The sequence below is a fragment of the Erithacus rubecula genome (assembly GCF_903797595.1).
Source record: "Erithacus rubecula genome assembly, contig: SUPER_W_unloc_3, whole genome shotgun sequence".
NCBI lineage: Eukaryota > Metazoa > Chordata > Aves > Passeriformes > Muscicapidae > Erithacus > Erithacus rubecula.
Window position 1 is genome coordinate 382561 of NW_027636312.1, and position 26949 is coordinate 409509.

At 37.8% G+C, this 26949-nt stretch overlaps 1 protein-coding gene across 4 annotated transcripts in view; it reads right to left on the reverse strand.

Annotated features, from left to right (window-relative positions):
- Window positions 1–26949, reverse strand: part of LOC306814090 (nipped-B-like protein) — a 169298-nt gene that overhangs the window by 47952 nt on the left and 94397 nt on the right. For 3 of the 4 annotated variants that reach the window (XM_079329805.1, XM_079329807.1, XM_079329806.1), the window contains one exon: window positions 14898–16400. In XM_079329805.1, the coding sequence (XP_079185931.1) occupies window positions 14898–16400 (1503 nt within the window). Of the gene's footprint in view, window positions 1–14897; window positions 16401–20758; window positions 20820–26949 lie in introns of those variants that run through there. The other variant, XM_079329808.1, reaches the window with a different exon arrangement.

Below are 26949 nucleotides of genomic sequence, written 5' to 3' on the forward strand. Positions count from 1 at the left end.
TCACTCTGAATTCAGCAGGTTTTCTAACAATGTACTTAATTTAAGGATTCATTATGCCTAATTAACAGTTCTGTTTATTCTCATTCAAATTATTTAGTGCACACAAGACAGTAATCTTCCTATTTCCAGCAGTTAGAGACAATCTGTGGCATAATCTGTGGGGTCTTATCCCTTAATACAGACAAAATCATTGACATTTCGATCTCAGCTTCAGTTTTTTTTCTTACCTCTTATTAGTAGTTTTATAATGCAACCCAAATTTTTTCTTGATGTTGTTATAAAGCATAGTTTAAATATTTTCATTTAATATAGAAAAACAGCAAGCTGAAACACATCAGGTTTCTTTTCCACAGAGGTAAATACTTAGCTATCATCACATGATTCTCAGCACATTTTGAAATTATGATTAGGCCCATATAGTCAGTATAAAGGAATTTACAGTCATAATATTTTGCAAGTGACACAAGGAAAGCAAATTAATTCAAAAGTATTTCTTGGGGGTTTGTTTGATGTCTTTATTTATCAAATAATTTATTGCACAGATTTCAAGATTATTGGACCAAACTGTTAACCTTTTTCCAACAACAGAACAAATGCCTTTGTCATAAGTGAATCTCTCTCCAAGAAATAGAAAATCACCTGCCAATTGCTATGCACACGCACCCGCACAAATTCTCCAAGAAATCATCTTCCGAATGATAATTCACTTTCTTAATTGCATTAACTATAACACTAACATATCTTTCTAAAATTTATTTCCATTTTTAGACAAATATTCTATCTTCTAATCCAAGTTTAGTTCCTCCCCCACTTTAAACAACTTTAACTGGTATTAGAAGACCCTGAATAAGAGAAAATAGTTTCCAGCAATAAAATGTTCACAATATTGCTTTTAAAAATGCTAGAAAACATTTCACAGTGTGGTTTACCATGGTGCTTTGAAATGATTAGTCTTTGTGGACTGGGCACTAGATTGAAGGTAGGCAGAAATAAGACAGCATGGACAGATTGGTTCTTCTGTGTGCATCAGCAGCTGACTGGATGCCAGCCAGGTCTAATCTGGATGCTGCGTAGCCATGCCTGAGCAGTGGTATCCCTACATTAATACTCTTTGCATGCCTATGTGATGTCTGGAGAGAGTTAACACACATTCAGCCTCAGACTAGAGGAAAATTTGCACATACATGTTCAAGACAATTTCTACAGGTGAAATTGCTAGAGGGCCTCAGATCCTGGGTTATTTTAACATGGCTTCTCCATGTACTGTTGGTAATTTCATTGAAATCAGAGGGACAATACACAAGAGCATAAAGCCTATAGGAAATCTGGCCAAATATACTGCAAAAACCAGCTGCAAGTAAAGGAACAAAAGTTGCATTATGATTCATACAGATGCTTAAAAGCTAGATGGGCTAGATTTACTTACACTAGCAGGAGTATTTTTCTACAAATATATCTTTAAGCCTCTCCTAGTCTACAATGAAAAGTAAATTTAAAAACAGAATAATTAGTAAGATTGCTTGGAAAGGAAATACGAAACAAATCAGTAATGGATTGTATATCGATCTTGGCAGGAGTTCCATAACCAAATTCTAATTAATTTCAATTTCAATTTCAGCTTTAAAACTATGCCTGAATGTTTCATTATTTAATTTTAAGATTGTAAACATTTTGAGGAGCTGAAACAATTAACAGAATTAATTCTTATTTTCCTTATACTGTGCACAAAGAACATATCAGTAGGATAAAAAATGATATATTTTAAGTAAGAAAGCCCAAAAAACTCACCAAAACAAATGAAAAATCACAAGCTACTACTTTCATACCTCCTAGGAATATCTATTCTTGCTTTCCTTATTGATTTTGTTCTGGACGTAGAACACTACTCAGTCTTTAAAAAGAAGTCAATTACCACAGTGTTAGTTATACATAAATGAAAAATAAAAATTAAAGTACTGTAAATATTTGGGAAATTAACTTTATTTCCTTTTCAAAAGTTCTAAGTATTCTATGTTCTCCAATATAATTTCAACTAATGCTTAAACTGTACTCTCTACTGTTACAGATATTTCAGATGACAGTATAAGCTTCCCCCTTTTATTAGGGAATATGAAAAGCTTTCTTGAATAAAGAAGGGAATAGCAGAAAAGAGAACAATTAATTATTGCAAACAGGTCTATAATCTATCTATATATAGTGTTTTTGTCACATTGCTCCCTGGAATGAGTCTGCTGCATGCCCAGTTTCCTTAGCTGCTGAGGACTGTAAATAACCAAATCTAAAAAGTGTTTTACTCATGCAGTACACAGGAGTTGAGCATGACTGCTCATGTATGAACAATTCTGATATACATGGAAAAGGACTCCCCATCCTTTCTGGAGAATTTCGGGGATATTATATACTGTGAAACTTCAGTCAAGGTTTTAAAAATATTTTACTTTATTACTTATGTTATTTTGAGTCAAGGCAACCCAATCTTCACTAGAAACATCTTACTAAATTCCATTTTTATAGCTCCATATTTTATGATAAATGAACTATTTGTACAGAGTAATAGAGAAATACTTAAGATATCCAGTTCCCCATAAGAATCCAGTGACATGGCAACAAACATTAGGTTATAAGCCCCATACTAATGTATTTTCAGTTTACAGGATATTTTTCAAAAACATTTAAAAGACAATAGAACACAAAATGATTTGAAAGCATCTACAAAAACATGTATGATCAACTTAGGTTTTTCAATTTGTTTGATAAGTTTGAGAAGAGCTGGTACCCACTTTCCCATTACTCTACTTTCTGAAAAATTTTCCTTGTCAACAGAATAACTCAATTTTTTGCAATGTGCGTGATCAGCATGTATGGTATGCCTGAAATGGACTACAGGCATCAGTGTTCTTCAGACATCAGTATGCTCTCAAAGCTGTTGCTACTATTAAAATAAACAAACAAACCCACAAAGAATGGCGTTGCAACCAAATATTTGTTCCACTGTAAGGAATCACAATGCTGATAAACTCCACATTAGTGAAACTGAAGGATGAACCACAGAATAGCTGTAGGAACAGTTCATACTGAAGAATCACGTACATGAACAACCACTTCTTCAGTGCTTTTCCAAACCTATGCAATGCTGTTCATGACTTACTAGTTGCTTGCTGAAGGAAAAACATATGCTTGGTTTTATTTGATTGCTATTATAAAAAGATTTCTTAGAGAAGATATTCTAGTATCCTCAGCTGTTAGTGAATATCCACTGACCATGAAGATGCATGTTGATCACCAAGCAATCCTTCACAAAATATAATACAGCTAAAAACCAGCCAGAGAAACTCAGCTAAAAATGAGGTCTGTAAATCTCCTCCCATCTTCTATTTTAATCTGGGAAGCTTTTCAAAGGGTTTTGCCCTGCACAGTAAAAAGAGTTCTATAAATGTCTAGTGGATATAGTATTTCCCTTCTTCATATATGGCTTAAAAAAGAATGGCAAGGCATAGATCTAATTCAAAGTTCAGCATTGCTTTTTGTTCAGAACTTGATGGATGGTTTCAAGTTTGTACAACAGTTTTTAGCTAATATTTATGTAAATCTAATCTTTAGAATGATCCAAAATCACTTTGCCTTGAAGTCAAATAGATCTCCCTGATTCAGGCAGATGCACCCATCACCAGAATGCCTTCAAGAGAGGTTGAACACAAAAAAATCCCACCAAAAACATAACATTATTTTGTACATTTATTAAATCCATTCAGTATGGAAAGCACAACTATATTTTGACACAATAATTACTGCGTTCATATTAGATTCACCTGGCTTGATATAGTAACTTCAAATAAGTAGCTATGGAAAAGGGGATGATGCTTGTTGACGCTTAGGTCAACTTTCCAGGATCAGAGAGGCTGTTCCTGCCATAAAATCAAAACCAAATCTTCTCAGTAATGATTTATTTTGCTTTTCAAACTATGGAAAGCAGACGTATGGTTTACATTTTGCTGTAATTTCCTATTGACTGAAAAGTCCTCAAGATTTGAAAATATTTATGAACCTAAACTCCGATTTGCTACTTCCATAAGAGATGGTTAGTACAGTGGAAACAATCCATATCAGTTTGCTTATATGATTACTTTGAAATAACCATGACATCAAAACTTCCTGTTTGCACATACATCTATTGCAACAAATGAACAAGTGCTTGAAGAAAAACTGCCCCTGAAGTTCATTTAAAAACTAAGATTATGTTAATGAAGACTTCTGCATAAATTAGCTTCCCATAAATGCTCTTTTCTATTTCTGTGTGCTAATACTTTGTAATAAGAAAAGCTGCAGTTAATGCAATTTCATATTTGTAATCTATTTATACCTCGTATTTTAAAGTGCAAATTTTTCCACATCTCAAGACATTATAGAAAAGAACACATGAGGGTTTAAGAAGGAACAATGACACTTGTTTGGAGTGTGGATATGAATCTTAACTTTGTATTGTCTCAGTGTTTAGAAATTTAAGTGTAGCCACTCCCCACATTCTGGAACTTCAACACTATCGAATTGCCACACGTCTTCATCTTGGCATTAAAAACACACATACACACACATACGCACATACATATTACAGCTCAATTTTGCTCTCCTCGCACTCCTTTTTAGTCACAGAGGACATTAAATATGCTTACTGGACTCTTCTTATTTTGCCAATGCCTAGTATATCCAGTCTTGCTGTTCTTCCCCAGATACCAAGCTCACCTTACATGCTATCTCTGAGCATTTGATAGAGGATGTTCCAGTGGTTTTAGGTCTACCTCTCTTATGGATGACTAGGTTACTAACTCTTTCAAGTCATTTTGGGTCATCACTATAACTACACTGATAAAATATCCTGTGTCAGACATATATACAGGAAGGAAAGCAGTTTCTTTCTGGATTAGCTCAACCAACCTTCAAACTCTGCTAAATCAAATAAAATATACTCTTACTCCATAACAAGAGTGCCACCTTGTTGTTGGATAGCCATATCATTGCAACTACAACAGCACAGACTCACAGCTTAATCTTATTACAACCACTTGTGCAGATAAGGTTCTATTTTAGATTAAGAAGTAAAGGAAAAAGGAGGGGATAAAAGTACTTCCCTGCTTTATAAAGATGTTTGGAAAATAAACACCCTTTAAAAATAGTAAAGTACTGTTACAATATAGCACTCAGGCAGTACAGTGCAAAGGGCCACATGACTACGTGTGATTAATGAATAGCTTACTGGTTAAAGGTGAAAATTTTCAGCTATCCCTTAGTGGGCAAATTTAATTACATCCTTTCCACTGTACTCTCACTTAAAATGCTCCATTACATCTTTACATCTCAGTCTGTGGTGATCAGAGTTCCCTGCTCACCAGCATCACACTACTCCAAATAATTCTGTGCCCTGGAGAGTTTTAAGAACAGGAGGGGAAACACAGGGAAAACACTATCCTTTTATCAAAATGGAATTTAAGGCATGAGGAAAGTACATCTGCTCATAAAACAGAAGTTACACTTTTATCTCAATACCATATCATCAGCTGAAACACACCATCAAGATGAATACTGATGAAAATAATCTGAATAGTCATGCATTTACTTTTATCTTTTCCATTCTCTGCCTTAAGGTCTGTGGAAGGTGTGGAAGGTATGGCAGGAGCATCCTCTGGCAGGAGGGAGAGAAGTACTGTTCAGAAGTATACCCTATATAATTTCATAGAACCTGCTTGAACACACCTTTCAAAATAATTTTTCCTCATCTACCCTAATACTGGCACAAAGGGAAAGCTCTAAGCCTTGAGAGGTTCAAGCTCTCTGATTATATTCCAGTCCTTAGCTCTGACTAAGAAATGGGACACAGTAAGGTTGGTGGGTCAGAGAAGAATCTGGACACAGAAATGGAATGTGTCTAAAAAAAGACTGGATGTGACACTCAGTGCCATGGTTTAGTTGAGGTGTTAGCATATGGGTTGAACTCAATGATCTTGAAGGTCTCTTCCAACCTAGTGATTCTGTAATTCTATGATTCCATGATGTAGATGTCATTATCCATGGCTAAGCAGCACAGATTCAAAAAGGATTTTATAAATGCACAAAGTACTCTTAGAAGAAAGAAATATTTGACAGAGGGAAGAGATTTCCAAAGAGCATCCTGAAGGATCCAAAGATCAAGGAATATACACCCAATACATATTTTCCAAAGATGCCAAGAAGCATGAACTCACTTTACATCGATATCAATGATTTCCTCAAGGTGATTTCTGCAGCAACTATAGCCACAAGTTTATTCCTTATTGCTATTCCCCGACTTCTCATCTTTATAAAAATTGATAAAAGAAGGCTAGAGTAGTTTTGCAAGATACTTCACAAAAAATATAGCAGTACTCAAAGTAAAACGGAGCAAGATCAACAATTTAAATAAATGCAGTGCTGCACAAAGAATCTCACTTTTATGAATCTACTATTAATGCTTGTAATCTGAAATTTATGACTAATGCATTTTCCCAACTGTGTATTCTGATTAATTTAAAAACTGAGCCATGGGGCCTCACCTAAGAAAAAAGATCTTCATTAAATATAATCAAATCAAACCTCAGTTTTTCTTGTCATCAAACTCCTATATAATCAATATAATACAACCAAGGTCTTTACAAAGAACAAGCAAAACAAATTCCATGATTTATATCTGTTTTGCGACTATAGGCACATCATCTGCTTTTACCTTTCTCTATCATGGAAAGATTCTCACACTTTATCAGAGAAAATATCTCATGCAGGTACTCTTGTTTTACTTCTTCAAAGTAACTTAATTACATTAACAACAAGAACAAAAAAATTGCTGATATTTTAGCTTTTAATATAAAATACTATAGGAAATACTCAAAAGATAATTAAACAATAAGCATATCTAAGTGTTGGGGATTGAGTGTTTTTCTATTACTGTGTCAATTGAAAGAATTTTTCCCATTATCATGCCAATGGAGCTGATCAGGTTACACCCAGGATCTCTGATGACTCCAGACAAAAGGGGTCGGTGAGAACGGCTCACGGAGGGGCCTCTGAGGCTTCCGGAGGGGACTCCTGTTTCTGGCGAGCTCGGAGCAGGATGCCCCGTATTCAGCCCACGCTGTGGAACACAGGAGAGCCAGACCCTCTGCGATCACCTGCCCTGCATCTGCCCCGTTCCAGCCTCCTGCCTCTGCGGACACAGCTGATCCCCCGGACACACACGGTGAGCGAGGAGCCGCCGCTTCAGCCCGTTCCCACCCGAGACCGGCGTGGCCGCTGCCGCCCCCTCCTGCCTCTGTTCCTGCCTGCCCTCGGCAGCTCTGGGCTGGGACTAAGCACAGAGACAGCGTGCTTGCATCTAAAGGGACTGACACCGAGTTATCTATTCTGTTCTGTTAGCAATTTTAACAACTGCTGTTGTTTTTCTGCTTGTACAGTTAGATATATTAGTAAAAGAGCTGTTATTCCCACCCCCTTATCTCTGCCTCAGGGTCCTTGATTCAAACAATTATAATACTTGGGGGGAGTGGAACCAAAGTCTCTGTTTCAAAGGGAAACTTCTGCCCTTACTGGCAGACACCTGTCCTTTCAAATCAGGACACTAAGTAACCTTTAATTGATGCAAACAACGATTTGGTAATTTGCAGAACAAAAAAGGTCTCATATTTTTCTTTTCTGTTCATTGGTAATATTACCATGAAGCAAAAATAAATTGCATATTTCAAGTAAATAGTTTAAATATTCCTAGACAGAATCAGCCACTTTAAATGGTTGAAAATGTCGAGCAACACAAAAGTCCATTTACCAGAAGCAAATATGAGGATTTCCCTTATTTGTATTTTGCCAAATTTACCCTTTGTCTAGAAGAAAATAAAAACAAAAATTTTTTATCACATATCCTTGCACCTATGCCAAGAAATAACATCCATATTTAGATGAACATGACATGAACAAGTCAACACTGCATATTGTAATATCAAACAAGTTTCTGGCCCACATTTTTACATATTGCAATGCATTGTTTCAAAAAAAAAAAAAAAAAAAAAAGCAAACTAGCTTCAGCTTTTCCCAAAAATAAGAGGAACCTGATCAATCATCCATACCCATGAAGCAAAGGCAGTTTCAGAATTTCAATAAATTGCTCTGACAAATTAGGTAATAAATTTCTATCACTTACATGCACCAAAATATTTTTCAAAAGTGAACTAGCTAAACAATGCACTCCTAAATCTGCAAACAAATAACATTTCAGATGAACAGTGAAATTATTAGATTTGGTCAAGTTTACCATTGCTGCTAAGAAGTAGATGTGCAAGAAGTAAATTTCACTCTTAGTATCAGGAGAAGACTTAAGAACAACTGTGAGAGCAAGAATCAAAATATTTACCTTAGTGGCAAAGACAAAAATAGGAAATAAGCAACTTCCAGGCAAAGCAGTGTGCTGAAAATGTCTCCTATTGTATTGTTGCTGTTGGGCTAGGAGAGTGGCAAAAAGGATGTAGCAAGTATACTTCCTTCATGCAGAAGAGAAGTAAAAAGCTCTTTATTAAAGAATTAAACTACATTTTCATAAACTACATTGTGGTAGAAAGGACAGAAGTAATTTCATTGGTGCAAGGAAGGAGACACCCCTGGTAAACATGCTTTCACAAAAACATCATGTCTCTCACACATCCAGCAGGTGCTTAATCATTGTTATAATTCTTTCTCTCATGTTTTCCTTGAGCAGCTTGAGAAAATCCAAGCCTTCTTTTTCCCTAGCGTTCACCAGAATCCCACAGTGTACTGGTAACAGATCAACACAAGAAAGGACTCCAGTGTGCAACTGCTGAATTCCTTCTGTCTACCTAATATCAGTTTATCCAACATCTACTTCTGAAAAATTAACATCAAAGGCCCCAGAGAGTATGTACAATGCCCACACATCCTAGCACACTTTTTGGAATAGAGGAGATGTACCATACTTTAAAAAATCCCTCCAAGTAGGAACAATCCATGCTAGAAAACTAAGATCTTCCCAGACTATTGGAGTTAACTGATGTTATATACATATACATATACATATACATATACATATACATATACATATATATTTATGCCTCAAATATTTTTCAAACCATGAACCTATTCATTCCAGAAAGGAGAAAAAATAGAGCTAAGTGAACAAAGAGTATATCAAAATGGATTATTTGAAAACCCAACATATCTTTAAATAGTTCTAATGTCACGAGGAACAGCCAGCTTCTCTTCTAGACAAGTTAAGTTGAAAAGAGGTAGTCACCAATATCTCAGAAAAGAGGAAAATCAGGAAAATTGTATAATTCTCATGAAAGTGATGTTTATTCTACAAATTCAGTTAAATTTAGAGTTTAAGGGAAGCTTTAAAGACTTCAGCTGTAAAACATTAAATATATCATTTACTTTTCTGAAATGTGGCATAATTTACTAGACAACTTCAGAGAAAGTTTTAACATTCTTGATCCATGTGGTAATATATGCACTTTCAAGATGCCTAGTGAGTTATTACTCTGGCCCTCCCAAATGCAAATGCAGTTGCTACCAGGAACTCTAAGAGTGATTCCAATTTTCAGATTTGTGGAATTAAGACTTTCCCAATGGTTATCTTTACAAAAGAACAATCTGTAGTAAGCAATCTGAATTCCAGGAAATATGCTTTTATTCCAGTTATTTCCTAGCAGCACAGCTGCTTGCCCCACTGATTTCAGTAAATACAACAGTATGCCTCTTTCAGCATCAATAGATTGTTATTTTGGAAATAAATTTGAGTTGAACTCTAAAGTTTTCTTGATGGGTTAATATCCATAAGATATTTTTCTCAAAGTTTTGTCAATTTTGTCTTTGTAGAAGTCCTACACATGAAGGATTTAAGCAATTGTTTAAAATTTATTTACACACCTTTTTTTGCCTAGTTTTCAGCTGCACCAAAAGGTGTTGGTGAGTATCTCAGCTGTGCTGTCCAGAGGACTGTGAGAAGCATCAGAAGTTTGCTCACTGAGCCTTTCTTGCCACTCTATCTAAAAGATGAGGCCTAACTAGTTACTCTGCTTCACAAGTGAGTCTTTTCAGCAGTACTAGAACTCAAAGATGGACCATCACATTACACAAATGCCGTGGAACTTTGCAGTGCTACAGCCTGCCACTGACTACAAATTATAGGTATTATAGGCTCTGAAAAAGTAATCTGGAATTTAAAAATAACCCAAACACACAAGCATAGAACACAGAAATATCTTAAAGCACTGTTTCAACCCTGTGACGTAAAGATGATTAAGCAGCAGTAAACTTTTTAGCTGCACTTGAAAAATATGAAGAGGACCTTTGAAGAAACGGTAAATCTTCACTCATATTTCAGATTATACCAGCAGAGAACACAGAGACTTGTAGTGATAAACAAATACCTGTGTTTAAAGTTCTGCACTGTACAGATAATGAAATGCTAAAATAACAATCTACACAAAGAAGTAGCATTTAGCACTATATTCTGCAGTGAAATTATAACTTTTTTTTTTTTTTTTTTTTTTTTTTTTTTTAAAAAAAAAGCCTTTTTAGGTAATATTTAAAGATTCAAAAGGTGTTTCTGCACAAGTCTTAAAAAACACACATTCATTTGTCCTAGATCTAAAATTTGCAATTACATATGTGGTACTAATTTTAGAAAGGTAATCCTTTAAATATATTATAAGCCAACTCAGACATCTTCTTACCACAGTTAAATTTTTCTCTCATTCTCTTCTTTCTCTCATTCTCTGTGGATGTGTCTACCTGGACCTTAGTAAAGCCTTTGATGCCGTCTTCACTGGGCTAGGAACTGTCTAGATGGCCAGGCCCAGAGAGTGGTGGGGAATGGAGCTACATCCAATTGGCAGCCAGTCATCTGTGGAGTTCTTCAAAGCTCAATAGGGGGGGCAGTCCTATTTGTCATCTTCATTGATGACCTGGACAAGGGGAGCAAGTGCCCCCTCAGTAAGTTTGCAGAGGGCACCAAGTTGGGTGGAAGTGTTGATCTGCTGGAGGGCAGGAAGGCTCTGCAGAGGGATCTGGACAGGCTGGAGCAATGGGACAAGGCCAACTGTATGAGGTTCAACAAGGACAAGTGCCAGGTCCTGCCCTTGGGTCACAACAACCCCATGCATCTCCAGGCTGGGGCAGAGTGGCTGGAAAGCTGCCCACAAGGAAAAGGACCTGGGGGTGCTGAACGACAGCAGCTGAACATGAGCCAGTGTGTGCCCAGGTGGGCAGGAAGGCCAATGGCATCCTGGCTTGGATCAGAAATGGTGTGACCAGCAGGACCAGGGAAGTGATTGTCCCTCTGTACTTGGCACTGGTGAGGCCACACCTAGAGTGCTGTGTCCAGTTCTGGGCCCCTCACTGCAAGAAAGACATTGAGGTGATGGAGTCAGTCCAGAGAAGGACAACAGAGCTGGGGAGAGGTATGGATCACAAGAAGTAGCTGAGGGAGCTGGAGGTGTTTAGCCTGGAGTAAAGAAGGCTCAGTGGGGGACCTTCTTACTCTCTTCAACTCCCGGAAAGAGGTTGGAGCCAGGTGGAAGTCGGGCTCTTCTCCCAGGGAACAAGCAATAGGACAAGAAGAAATGGCCTCAAGTTGGTTTAGGAAAGTTTTAGATTGGACATTTGGAAAAATTTCTTCACAGAAAGTGTTATCAAGCACTGGAAAAGGATGCCCAGGGCAGTGGCATAGTCACCATCCCTGGAGAGATTTGCAAGATGTGTAGATGTGGATCTCAAGGACATGGTTTAGTGGTGGACCTGGCAGTGATGAGTTAATGGTTGGACTTGATGAACTTAAGAGACCTTTTCTAACCTAAATTATCTTATGTACTGTAAAGTTGGTAGCATGTTTAATCTCAAAATAGTTGATCAGTATCACTATAAGAAGCAGCAGAGAAGGTATTTGTTGAAGCTCTGAAACAAAAGCATAGCAAACGTGACCTCTTCATTGCAGGCACAAACTTGAAGGGAGAAGTTTAATGCATTCCTCAACAGCATACATTTACATTAAAACCAGGATAAAAGGCATTCATAGATGTTAAAACTGGAAGCAAAAAAAAAAAGTGCCATAATTAATTCTGACCTGCAAAAAACAGGCCATAAAAATCCAGCATAAGACCCCTTAACAAAAATACTGTGAAAAAAACTTTATAACTTTCCTCTGATCTAGAGTGCATCTTTCAGAAAAATTGTCAAAGATCAGGAGAGAGTAAAAAATGTTGCTTCTTTCTTGCAAATGCCAAAAGGGACTGTTGGGATGGTTCAACCTTAATGATCGCATACTACAGCTATTCCAGTCATATAATAGCCTAAGGAACTTTCATACCTATGTATAAAATTTGCTTAAAATGCTACTTGTTTTTTTTACAGTATAATGCAAGGCTTATCCATGTGCACAATAACAGGATGATTTTAAAGTTTACTGAGACAATGTAGCAAGTTATATAGACTTTCAGTATATGTAGCATTAATTTTAGCTTAAAATAAGTCAATTTTACTGAGTTTTATAATCAATGGGCATTAGTCCTTTAAGACAGAATAACTATTTAAATGGTTTTCAAACTACCTGAACTAATCTTAGTTTAAACTGGATTTCAGATAAATCACAGCAATGATATTGTATGTGACAAAGCCAGAACATATTTTCTTGGGGAAGGATGAGAAAGGAGAAACAAAGGACAATACATGCAGATGAAAGAAGGAAAGATAAAGCAAAACATACTAAGCTACATGGAATAGGAGGGATGCAAGAAGAAATGGAATAATGATGCAAAAAAGAAACCCTAGAAAAGATTTGCTACAAACTATTAAGAAATATATCATGAACTAAATAAATAATGTTTATGAAAATTTCATCTTCTAGTGTAGTAAAACAGTTATAAGTAAAAATGGCATGGAGTAAAACTGGATGCTATTTCTCTCAATTGCAGTGAGGACATTGTGGAAATGACATGAATATTTTCTATATCAATTATTGAGAAATAGACCTTGGCTTATTAAGATATATCTTTATGAATTATGAACCCTAAATTATGAACACTGGAATTCGCCTAATTATATCCTAGAAAGTAGGCTACCAGGAAGTTGGGCAAAAAAATGTAAAACTAAAAATACACATGAAAAATCTAAAGTTCAGACACTTTCTACAAAATCTGCATGGATGAACACTCAAAACTTGATTTGTAAGAGAATCATAGTTATTCTTTCCATGAAACTTATTTCTAGTATCATTGTAAGAATCTTATTCTAGATACAATAGCCAAGAGACTGATATCAGATTCAAACTTTTTTTTCCCCTAGAAACTATGTCCCAAGTTATTTCAAAATATTTAAGAAATGTATGACTTCATAAAACACAAAATACACAAAAGCACTGCAGAAAAGCTATAAACCTGAATTTAAAACAAATGTGTCACACTGCTAGTAGAGTTGTGCCAACTGGATTAGAGTCAATAAAAGCTTTACACATTACTAAAATATACTATATAAATAACCACATATATAATACAGACTACCAAAAACCCTACTTCAGAAACAGTTTAGAAAGCATACATACACTGTATATAGCTCTGAGGGCTCTAAATTCACCAATTTTCTGCACAAAGAATTGTGTGATTTCAAAGTCTATCCTTAGGAACTGAACTCCATCAGAAAGTTTTCTATATGCCTTATAATAAACATAAAACTTTCATCTGAAATCTTTACACTAAGCTGTCAGTGAGGATGTCAAAATTTTCTGTCTGACTCTAGATACCTATTATTGTTAGAACTGGAAACTATGCCTGTTCTGAATATCAAAAAGGGAGAGGGGAAATGTTCATATTTCCAGAATAAAGAGAAAACATTTAACAAGAAGGGTAAGATTTTACAAATAAGCAATACTCATGCTGAATTGTTGTCTTTAAGGGTCAATACAATCAAGTTAGTAGAGAACAGACATAGCAAAATAAATTCATCATACAGATATTAACTCAGTACACATGCATATAAACATAGCTATACATTCACAAAGATTTCTAAATCAGTTCTTAACAGATAAATTTTGTAAGAAAACATTTTATTCTCAAATTAATGAGCAATTACATACCCGGAACTGCATTCATAAATAATCCTGTATACAGTTAAAATCCTCTCCTCTGACACTTTGTCTGCCTATTTTTGAGACATGACAGCTCTATAAACATAACTACATAAGAAATCTAAATGCTCTAAAGGCTAAACAATAAAAAAGAACTCTGACCAGTTAGTAACATTGATTTCACAATGTAAAATTATCTACTTCAGTCTGACATCAAAGAAACTAAAATTATAGCACCAAGAATAAAAAAGCGTTAAAACTGCAGAAGAGACACTCAAATATCGAACCTATGATATGTTATGAATTAATTCCTGTTTATATGACTAATTTGATAATGCCAGTCTACTGTTGACGTTTCTTTCCTCTTTCCACATACATTGAACCATAGAGACAACATTATCTGAATTCTCCTAAATATAGAACTTTTAAAAAATCTTATTGTCACTCAGCCTAAAGTATGGAGGCTTCCCAATAGAGCTGTATTTATAGTGTAAGAGGCAGATGAGGCTTTGTAACTGCCTTCTTATATCATAATGTAAAAATAGCCCTTGCACTGGAATAAACAAATCTTTTTAGTTATACTGTAGCAAGATTTCCAATAACCACAATCCCATAGACAAATTTCACTTTGTTCCCCAAAATCACCATATAAGCAAGAGTATAAACTATCAAACATTTGTGTTTCATTTCTAACCATAGGAGTAGCAAATCTAAAAGAACAGGACTATACAAGATATAATGCAATTAACATTAAAAAAAATCAACTTACCTTTATTAGATTTGGATGACTTGTTCTTGCTAGGTTTAAAACAAGAGCTCCTTGATTTATCTTCTCTATCCTTAATAAATTTCTGCACATCATCCAGTGAAAGTTTTTGAAGGACAACTACAGGCTTAGCTCCTTTATTTAGATCTTCGACTAGACCAATCTTCTCTACTTTGTCCTGTTCACCTTTAAATTCAGTTTTCCTTGATTCCTGAGTGACATTGATATCTTTATCACGCTTGATTTTTGGAATGACAAAATGCTTCAATGCGCCAGATCTTGCCCCCAACAAATAACTGGGAAACTCTGCTTTATTGTCAGCATGTGCTTTATTACTATTTACTTTACTCTTATTACCATCTGTCTTTTGTTCATCCTTGATGTTTTGTGATTTAAAGCCAGGTTTATCAAGTCTTGATTTACTAGAATCTCCTCTACCTTCCTGTTTAATGCGAGGGCTGTCAGGTCTTGATTTCTGATCCCCAGAAGAAAACCTTTCCCTTGATTCACTAGAGTCATGTCTATGTTTCCTTGCAAATTTCTCGGGTTTTGAACCATCAGATTTAATACCATGTTTAGAATCATGTTCATTTTTGTTTGAGGATCTCAGATATTCAGGTCTTCTAATCTTGGACGGATCTCCTCTGTATCTCTCTAACTCCTCCCTGTCCTCTGATCTTTGTTTGAGGCTATCATGGTCACGCCTTGGTGTATCAGAAACCGAGCGCCCATCAGGCCTCTGTTTTGCTGGATCAGGTCTACTTTCAGATTTTATCCTTGAAGGATCAGATTTCACATCTTGTTTATGCCTAGATACTTCTATTTTCTTATCTGATAATGGTTTACTTGAGTCCCTCCTGTTATCATGTCTATGTTTTGGCATTTCAGGCCTGCCTTCATTCTTCTGTTTCGGTGTTTCAGGCCTCTGCCTTATTTCCTGTTTGCCATTATTTTGCTTTCCCTCATTTTGTTTCATGTCCATTTGACTGCTCTGGTTTTGTTTTGATTCTGTTTGTCTGTTCTCATTTTGTTTCACTTCCATTTGTCTGCTTTCATACTTGCTTTCACATTTAGCTTCTACCTGTTTCTTCTCATTCTGTTTACTTTCCAACCGCCTGCTCACATTTTGCTGAAATTCCATTTGTCTGTTTTCATTTTGCTGGATATCTGTCTTTTGACACCCAAAGTTTGACATTTTCCTAAAAATCTCGGGATGGTTTTCAGGTTTAAATTTAAGAACTCCAACAGTGTCTTCTTGGGGAACACACACAAACATGTCATTATACTGCTTAATTTCTTCAGATTTTTTAATAATGTCCAAATCCTGAGTTACTGTTGCCTGAGAGTCTGCTCTTCCTGCTTGCTGCAGATCAATACTAACCATCAGCGCTGGCCTTGTCCCATTTCCCGCAGAACCTGTCTCCTGAGAAGCTGCTCTATTTCCTCCAGTAGCACCTCCAACCTCCTGTGGTTTGTTTTCTTGTTTTCGCTTCTTCAGAGGCTTATCTACAAATTAAGAGAAAAATCATAAATTTATATATTAGAAATACGCAAATGTCCAAGCAAAAATGTCCATTCCCCTCCACCCCCACCAATTAATCCTCTTCCACATGTATATGCATACAAACAACAAAACCCATTGAATTTAAAAGCAAGAATAGAACTTCTCTAATACTTTTTAATGTGTTCGTAATCAATCTAGCACGTGCCAATTAATCATTAAAAAACATCTTCAAAACATATGAAGTCAGTTCCTGTACAATTCCCAAGAGAACCATCTAATAAAGAAACTGCAATAGAGGCCAAAAAAAAATCATTTACAGTTGAAACAAGTTCTGAGGAATACTACTAGAAAAGATTCTCTTGCAGATTAAGCCTGGTTCATTATACATGATCTGCAATGATTAAGAGAACTTCTCCCTACTTGATTCAGTTGGGCTTCGCATATATTGTAGCCAGGGAACACATGAACAATGAACAAAAATTATTAAAATAAGTCCAACACTTAATTCTTCTCTTTGAAACAAGGAGTATATCAAGTGTTGGAGTCTACCATATCACATATGAATAAGTGGGGGTGCCACTACACACTTAAAAGCTTCAGTATTTTCCTATGCTTTTTATGGATGAAATTAAAAATTCAGTGATAATTTTATGTAATGTCAAGAGCTTGACGCTACAATAATCCTTTCAGTTTACATTTTAAAAAAAACATTAAAAGTAGAATACAGAAAAATGGAAAGTAAGCCAACCACCCCCTCCTGTAATTTGGTAAAATTCATATAAATGAGAAGCACATGAAAATATCAATTTAAAATACAACCTATTTATATTACCAACACAATACTCTAAACTCAAATTTATTTCTACCATGAAACTCAAAAGCTCTACCTGCACTAAGGCTTATATTCTCATTTTGTAGTTTGTCAATAAAAAATAGATATTTGTTCTGTAATCAGGGAATATGATTTTAAGTCTAAGTAATTACCAAACACAGGTTGAAAATTCTATCAAAATACAATATAAGAAAAACAACTTATTTTGTGCTTGGATTTGTGGTGTCTTTTTACCCAATGCAATGAGCCAGCTATCCTTTTGGGAGCAGGGGAAAACTAAGGAGGATACAATCAAGGAAGAAGGAATTAAACTCTTAACAAAAACACCCCAAACCTCTCAAATTGTAAACCAGAATTATAACTATGACTTTTAATTTCCTCTATATTTGTAGAAGATTCTGATTCAGAAGAATTTAAATTTTTAAGGATCATCTCCAAAATTCACATTAGAACACAGTAACAAGTATTAAGATAGTTAACTCCAGTGATGTGAACAGGTTTGTGGATTTTTCCCATCATTTTAATTCTCAAATCTATTTGTATATCTCTAACTTCCTAAAACTCCAAAATTTTGTATAACATTTAATGTCTGGAAGACAGTGAAGACAAATACAATAAACTCCATGCAGAAACTGGTCAACTGCAAATAAGGAACTTTTCAAAGTAAGAACACCTGCCAACTTTATGATAGACATGTGAACCAAAATAAATTTGATTAATTGAAAGTGCAGCTTTTTAGCATAGTGGTTTTTCCTTTTTCTGTCCAACAACAAAAACTGTTGGATTCATATGAGAGCTTATATAGATCAACTTCCTTACATTACTTATTAAAACAAATGTGGGTTTTTTTGAAACCTTCATACAATAACAAAAAATATTTTTCTCCCAGTGTCTAAGAAGGCTTTGACCTCACTGAGCTTCATAGCAGGTCTTAGGCATGACCATGAAGTAGAAGCTTCCAAACGGAGAGATTTCAAATTGATTATTTTTTTTTTAAACATATATACATTAATATACATACATACACACACATATCACTACCTTATTTCTCAATTAAAACTGTTGAAATTTTGAAACACAAATTGAAAAACTTGTGTTCTTATGAAAAAGTCAGTCAGCTTTTACATTTTAATTTAGAAATGTCAGTCACACTGAAAAAGTCCTGTAAAGCTGTGATGGTGAATCTAGCTTTTAAGTCACTAATGTTACCAGTTATCTGCCCTGTCCCTTTAATTGAGGTTAAACTGTAGCAGAAGGGAACACACATTCACATTTCTATAAGTACATTTCATTGTCTAGTGCATCAGATTACAGCACTAGTGAAGACGGTTAGCATTAACCTAACCAGACTGAACAAGCCAGCTAAGAACCAAGCAAAGGTTTTCTTCTCCTACCTCTACCATAGGAGCAAGGCAAATGGTAAGATGTGATGCCTTAAAGTGGTGTAGCTAGATCAACAAAAACTCACCTTTCAGAGCCCTCATGCTGAGGGCTCTAAGATTAAACAACCAAAACAATTCAAATATGACCAATTTTCTCTCTTGAACTTCCATGGGCTTAAAATGCTGCCGTTCATCATCATCCAAAATGTCAAATTGTAAGTTGAGAACATATAAATAGATGATTACATCATCATTTGTCACATTCCCTCTAAATACAGAACTCATTTGATGCACCTTCTTTGCTTCTATTGACAACTCAGTACTGATGTTTAATAAGTTATAACCACAACCTGTTGATATCTTATCTGAGAAGGAGCGCCTTCGAAGTTTGCTTTTCCTAAATGTCAAGGTGATTGAAGATGGAGTTACAGATTATTCACAGATTTATTGATATTTCCAGTGCATCTTGAGGGTGGTCCTCAGAACTAGACTTAATAATGACAGTTTTGCTTCTATGAGAGTTCTGGACCTAGGACAAAAAAGCTGACCCAAATATATGAAAAGAAGCAAGTTTGCTGACAATACAAAACTAGGAGGACTTGTTGACTCCCTTGAAGGCAGAGAGGCCCAGCAGAGAGACCTAGACAAATGAAGGGGCTGGACAATCACCAATCATATGAAGTTCAACAAGGGCAACTGCTGGATTCCACACCTGAGATGGGGCGACCCCGGATGTATGGACAGACTGGGGAATGAGATGCTGAAGAGCAGCTGTGGGAAGGAACCTGAGGGTCCTGGTTGATGGCCAGTTGAATATGAGTCAGCAGTGTTCCCTGGCAGCCAGGAAGGCCAACCATGTCCTTGGGGTGCATCAGGCACAGCATCACCAGCTGGTCGAGGGAGGGGATTGTCTCGCCCTGCTCTGCACTAGTGTGGCCTCATCTTGACTACTGGGAGCAGTTTTGGGCACCACAGTATAATGAAGACATTACACTATTGGAGAGTATCCAAAGGAGGGCATGAGGGTAGTGAAGCGCTTGAGGGGAAGCTGTATGAGGAGCATCTAAGGTCACTTGGCTCATTCAGCCTAAAGAAGAAGAGATTGAGGGAAGACCTCACCAAGGTCTGCAGCTTCATCCTGAGGGTCAGCAGAGGGACAGGCACTGAGATCTGCTCTGGTGACCAATGACAGGACTAGAGGGAACAGCTGGAACTGTGTCAGGGGAGGTTTAGGTTGGATATCAGGAAAAGGTTCTTCACAGGGAAGGTGGTTGGGCACTGGACCAGGCTCCCCAGGGCAGTGGTCATAGCCCCAAGGCTGCCGGGGCTCAAGGAGCATTTGGACAACACTCTCAGGAACAGGGTGGGATTTCTGGAGTGTCCTATGCAGGGCCAGGAGTTGGACTTAATTCTTGCAGGTCCCTTCCAGCTCAGGATATTCTATGAAAATATCAGGCTGAACTAGTGCATTAAAGGTAGGATGAGTACATAGTACCACTATCTTCATTGTGCATAATGGAAAATCTCCACTGAATGGGCACAAATACTTTTTTGATTGCCAACATAGCTGCAGAAATATGAAAGGTGAAAAACACCATTGGGCTTTATCAATTTCTGAACTCACTTTGAACTATATGAGAGCAATTAAATGTGATCAGAATCTTTTTGCTTCTCTCTTTACAGCAGTTTTTGTAATAGAAGGAATATGTAGTGAGCCACAAAAGAGCTTTCTGACTATATTATAGATCAGTTATCCTAGTTTGTTGTTCTCAGATTCTTTTCTTTTCAGAAATATTCACTCCTCCCCCTTCCCTGCCTCCCAAGAACACAGATACATCAAAAATGTATCTACATTTTGTTCAACTACTTGAACAAATTTATGACTGTTCAGAGTACAGTCTGATCCCAGTTGTTCTCCTATGTGTGCACTGGTTTGTCTTGGTAAATTTGCATGGACATTCTCTTTACATTGCAACATGCTCACCAAAAGGCAGTACCTTGGTACTCAGAGCAAAATGATAAACTATCTTATTCTAAAAAAATAGCAGAGATGTTCTGTAAAATTAAATGGGTCACTGTGGTGCAATAAACAAAATATTACAGGAACCACAAGTTTGAAATGGATTTCCAAGCAGTTGTGTCTCACCTGTCCTGTTATAAACAGTATTCCTGGAGACAGGTTGTGGCCTTCATCTTTGGAAATATCTGCATGTCAAAACAATGAGTACTTTCAGATTTAGATATTAATTACTGTAGAACCTCTGTGCAAAAACACATTGCACTGGAATAACCAGATCTTTGAATATATTTCTGATGAAACTGCAAATCAATTGTGATTTGCAGCATATCCATGCTGAAAATGGATATACTTGGAAGCTGAGCAAGTATTAGAGACAGTAGCTGGATGAGGGAAGCTGTATTAAAGAAGTATCTGCATTCTTCCATTTAATCTGAAATCTTTCCAAAGCAGCAGCCAGAACACCACTAGTGCTGCAGTCTCTGATGTTGCTGCTTTCTTGCAAACTCGATGATTGCCTTAAATCTCAGATTAAACTTTTTCAACAAATTAGTATAATAGGATGATAGCCTAAAAACCTCTAGAACTGTATGTCCTAGCAGATGGAAATGTGTGTTTTGTAAATACTTGTGAAAAGGTAACGAGCCTAATAGGAACCATATGCATGATTACTGAGCTTTGTTTTAGCAGAATGGTAACAGTTTGTTCTATTAATATTGTTTGGTAAACTTTTAAATCCATAGATTTCTGATTTATCTTGAAGACACAACATATAAATTACCACTTCCCTATTTACACCTTGTAAGGAATTCAGTTGAAGACTTCATATCCATATATGCTTTATTCTCTGTCTGCTTTATGCCCAGAAAACAACTGCTGTAGCTTTAAGATGGAACCTGGGGGTGGGGCAGGGAGCCTTGGGCTAAGGCTCTGTTCAATCTCTCTCTCTCCAGCATGGTCAGAGGCTACATGGATTACTTCTTTGCCTTTTTTTGCTGAATTAATTTTCGCCAACTTAGGCAAGAAGATTCTGGAGTTTTGGGGTTTTTTTCCTTCCCCTGGCCTGGAAGCTTTTCACTGGCAAATCTTTTTTTGCAGGTTTTGTTTTTTTTTTTTGTTTTTTTGTTTTTGTTTTTTTTTTTTTTTTTTTTTTTGTTGCTGTTTTTTCTCTCTAGCTCAGGGAGCCTGCAAGTCTGCTTTGGTCTGTCCAAACCTGGGAAGGATCGAGCCAGCAAAAGAAGGGACATTAAACTCCACCAACTTCGCCGGCTGCAAGAAGACCCACGCCAGAAATCCAACAAGTTCCCAGACACTTCGTGAACTCTGTTCTTCTCCCCTCACAAAGACGGGCGGTCACCATCTTTGCCTCTCAGCCATGCAGCGAAATGCAGGTGGGGTATAAGGTTCAATTTTCTTTTTTTTTTTCTATGCTTTGTGGGTATCTTACTTTGTTAATAAACAGTTTTCCTTATTTTTTAGCTTTCATCCCCTGGTTTCCATTTCTCTCACTGGCAGAAGAAAAGGGAGTTATTGAAGCCCTCTCTCTTTAGAGAAAAACAGTCATTTTAGAGCATTCTTCTCCTAGAATTTGTTTCCAAACCAAGACAGTGACATGAAAGAGAAATGATTTCCAGTGGGGTCCTGAACAACAAGAAGCGGTCGAACAATTAAGCAGGAGATTGCCCATGCAGTAGCCCTTGGGCTAGTCAGAATGGGGCAGGATCTGAAGAATGTGCTCTACACTGCGGCCAGGGAGAATGGTCCTTCCTGGAGCCTCTGGCAGAAGGGACTTGGAGAGACTCGAGGATGACCGCTCGGGTTCTGAAGTCGGGGATACAAAGGATCTGAGACCAACTGTACCCCAACTGAGAAGGAGATTCTTGTCGCTTATGAAGGGGTTCAAGCCGCCTCAGAAGTAATTGGCACCAAAGCAGAGCTGCTTCTGGCACCCAACTACCAGGGCTGGGGTTGGATGATCAAAGGAAAGGCTCCTGCCACTGACGCCACATAGAGTAAGTGGATCACGCTGATCACACAGCGAGCCCAGATAGGATATCTTAATTGCCCTGGGATTCTGGAAATTATAACAAACTGGCCCAAAGGTGAGACTTTTGGATTATCTTCTGGAGAAGAGGAGGAACAAGTGACATGTTCCAAGGAAGCTCCACAATATCATGAGCTACTGGACAGTGAAAGACAATATACCCTCTTCACTGATGGTTCCTGCCAAATTATAGGGACAAACTAAAAATGGAAAGCTGCAGTATGGAGCCTCACATGAAGAGGTGCACAAGCTACTGAGGGACAAGGTGGATTGAGTCAGGTCACAGAGCTTAAAGCCATCCAGCTGGTTTTGAATATTGCGGAATGAGAGAAGTGGCTGAGGCTCTATCCCTACAATGACTTATGGATCATAGCTAATGCTCTGTGGGGATGGGTGGATCATTGGAGAAAGGCCAATTGGCAGCACAGCGGGAAAACCATCTGAGCTGCTGAGATTTGACACGACATCGCCGCCCAGGTAGAGAGGCTGACTGTGAAAGTGTGATTTGTGGATGCGCATGTACCCAAGAGTTGGGCTAATGAAGAGCATTGTAAAAATGAACAGGTGGATTGAGCTGCCAAGGTAAAGATATCACTGGTGAATCTCAACTGGCAGCATGTGAGAGTCCGTCCGAACCTCTCGTCTGTTTCTGCCCAACGACCCTCGCTTGATGCCTGCGCTGGCCAGGGATGGGAGGAACGCCAAGTGACTGTTCCGCAGGTGATGCCTACCAGGACTGGTTTCTCATGACAACTAGTCACGGGGCGTTTACTCAACAAAGCTCCCACAGATGGAAGAACAATGGACTGGTCAGTATGGGCTGCCCTGAGTGTGTTCATGACGACAAAGATGGTCTGATGTGCCTTGAAGCGTCCTGTTTCCACCTGTTCCCCAGCGTAACGAGCTCCACATACAATAGTCCATAAATCTTCCCACCTTTTGGCCAGAAGCCACTCGCTTTGGGAAAGGACTATAAAAGTGACTTTCTCAGAGGAGACCCCTGAGATCTCCCCAGACGGCAACAGACATCTACTGGCTGGCTCCACGAGGATTCGTCTGCCCGTCTTGGTAGCTATAATCCTGAGCCCCTTTCTCTCTCTCTCTCTCTCTCTCTCTGTCCCACTATCGCATTTTGGTTGGCACTAAATAAAGTGCATTTCTGTAGAAGTAAACTGGTTTTGTCCCCTGCTGTGTCTTTTGCACTCTGAGATCCATAAAAGAACCGGTCACGACTCCCGCTCAGGTTGGGCGGATCGTGACATTTTTTGGCGTAGTCAGCAATTGGATTCCTGATACTGGGGGAGTTGGGGTTTCTGTGCACTTTGTACCAGGAGAAGACCTGTGCCATTTCAGCCGCACCTAGCCTGTCAGTGCCGCAAGGACTGAACAGTGTTAGAAAGCAAGGGAGGTGGTATTGGGTTCTTCCGGCAATCTGCACACAGACCCAGGTGGATAATCAATTCCATTCCAGTAATCGGAGAATTTTTTGAAAGGATCTCAACTAAGCAAAAGATGGGACTTGTGTTTTTTGTTGTTTGCTGCTTGGTGTAGTCGAGGAGACACCCATTGTGCAACTAAAGAAATCGTCCCAAGTGGTTTGGTCTCCTCAGCCACCCAGGGACGACAGGGGGTTGTCTCCAGCAGAAGTCTGGGTGACAAGTGTTGACCTTCCTGAAGTGGTTTTTCCCCCTCGCACATAATCATAACTCAGAGGTTACAGTTGTTGTATAATTATTGTATTTGACTACTTGGATCACAAAGAGACAAGTGTTTTTTTGTAGTTAAGTTAGTACCTCCTAAGTAGTGTGTCTCTTCACCCGCTCCAGGGAAGAGAAGGGATTCACAGTTTCAGCTGTGCTTTTTGTGTAACTTTAAGTGTGTCTCCCTGAGAGTGGTTTTAGTCCCTTCATAAAAATGTCTGAAAATGATAAAACTGCATTTTACGCTTTACTAGCTAAGTATAATGCCAGACCCTCCCAAGGGGGAGAAAACTGGGCACACAGTAATTGGTTTAATTTAGAAAATGTGATTGTTAGGATACATTCTTTGCAACATGAAACAAAACTCAAACTGAGCAAGAAAAATAAGACCGCACTTTGCTCAGTTCTAGGTGCTTGTCTTTCAGCTGCTGTAGAATCTCATTTTAAATGAGTAAGTGAGGAAAGTGCAGTGATAGACTCCTTGCAAAACCTGGTGGAAGCTTTGACAAAACTTTTACAGGAGGAAAGAAATCAGGTAGAAACTCTGCAAAACCAATTAGAACAGAAAACAAATCAGGTAGAAACTCTACAAAACCAACTAAAGAAGGAAAGAAATCACAACTATTTGCTACAACTATCACATGCCTCACAACATGCAGATACACCTAATAAAACAGAAGAAAAGGAAACATATCACATGAAGCAGATATACCCACAGAGAGAACTAGTACACATACAAAATAGTGGGGAAAATTGCTGCTCTAAAATGAGACCTCTTGTTAAAACGGAATATAGATACCTGAACGACGAGGATTTTGACCCCCACATAACCTCCAAAGAAATACCATACACTGCTACTGAATTGGCCAAATTAAAGAAAGAATACTCACGTCTCCCACAAGAATCTGAGACCGAGTATGTTTTTAGAGTTTCACTCACTGGAGAAGATCAAATTAAATTAAGTGAACAAGAAGCCAGTGGGTACTGGGGGCCTGGAGTTTTCTTAACAACTGGAAACTCTCGTGTTCCATGGTCTCTAACACAGCATGCAGCCTACTGGGCTTGGGGACTTAGCCCCCTAGAAAGAGGTGATCCTCTAGCCATAACTGGCACCCCAGACCAACTCATAAAAAACATTCACAAAGCTGCCTGCTTGCAAATTATACATGAAATACAATTCACTGCTGGTCATAAATCACCTATGCAATTACCTGTAAATGTAAAACAATACCCTCTTTACTCTGGTGCCAAAAAAGGGTTCAAACCGGTTATACAGGACTTGCAAAACTCCCCTGTATGGCCAATCCAAAAACCCAAACCTGACACTGTAGCTTTGTATCAATACATAGATGATGTATTGATAGGAGAAAAAGAAAAAGTGAGGGATGTGCAACAGAAAATAATTTCACACCTAGAAAGCCCTAACTTGCAAATTGCCTCAGAGAAAATTCAAAAACCTTCTCAGGAAGTGAAGTTTTGGAAGACTGGGACTGCCCCCCCTGACGGGGTGGCCCAGAAATCCTCAGTAACAGAAGGAACTGTAAAAAATCTGGTAATAACAGAAACTGAGAACTTGGGCAACAGCAATGACAAACCTGCCTCAGTAATTAAAGTAGCCTCTGCTTTCTCCCCCAAACAATCTCTGTTCACTAATTCTTTGTTCACTAATGCTTCTGCTGAGCAAATTATTGCTGGGGGACGGGGTGACTCTTGGCTTGGAGTGCTGATGGTTATTTAGGATGTTTTGCAGCTTGAAGTGCAGAGTGCCTCCTTTGTTTGCAACTACACTGACTCTTATGCTGTCTTTAAAGGAGGTACAGAGTGGCTTCCTTCTTTGCAGCAAAATGGCTGGGAAGTTAACAGAATTTCTGTCTGCATAGTTCCATCATTTTAACCTCCTGCCTCTTTGTGGCAGATTCTGTTGTGTTTACTTTTCACAGAATAACGCCATGGAACGTGAAGATTAATTGCTGAATCCCTCATCGAACCTGTATACAGTTATGGCACAGGACCTTACAGCTGTGTTTTATTTTGTAAAAATTCAAAATCAAAGTTGAACTGTTGTATAATTTTTCCAAAAAAATTATGTGTGGGAAAAACAATACAAAATATAAAGGAGAACTTGATGTCAATGTTGTAACACCTACTACCCAACCACCGGTTTTACTGAGCCTGAAGATTTTTGAAATTCGACTTTGGCTAATTTGGAAAACTGGCCAACAGCAACTATTGTTTAATTCGGCAAGGTCTTTTAAACAAGTCAATTTGCCAATGCAAAACAATGTCTCAGTAATTCAGCCAGCTTGTTCACCTTTTCTAGGGGTGGACAAACAACCTGGTTGCAAAACCAGGAGGATCCTTTCAAGAAACAAACAAGAGACATAGCCGGTGTTGTGAGAACAGGACCGGGAATTTTAAATAGCATTGATTCAGAGGTATTAACGAACAAATTGGTTGCCATCACCAGAGACCTGACCAAATTGAAACAACCTCTGCAGTCCTCTTTAACAGCCCTGGGGACACAACAGTGGTTATTATCAAGCATTTTACCAAATTCGGGAAAGGCAAATGTAAAT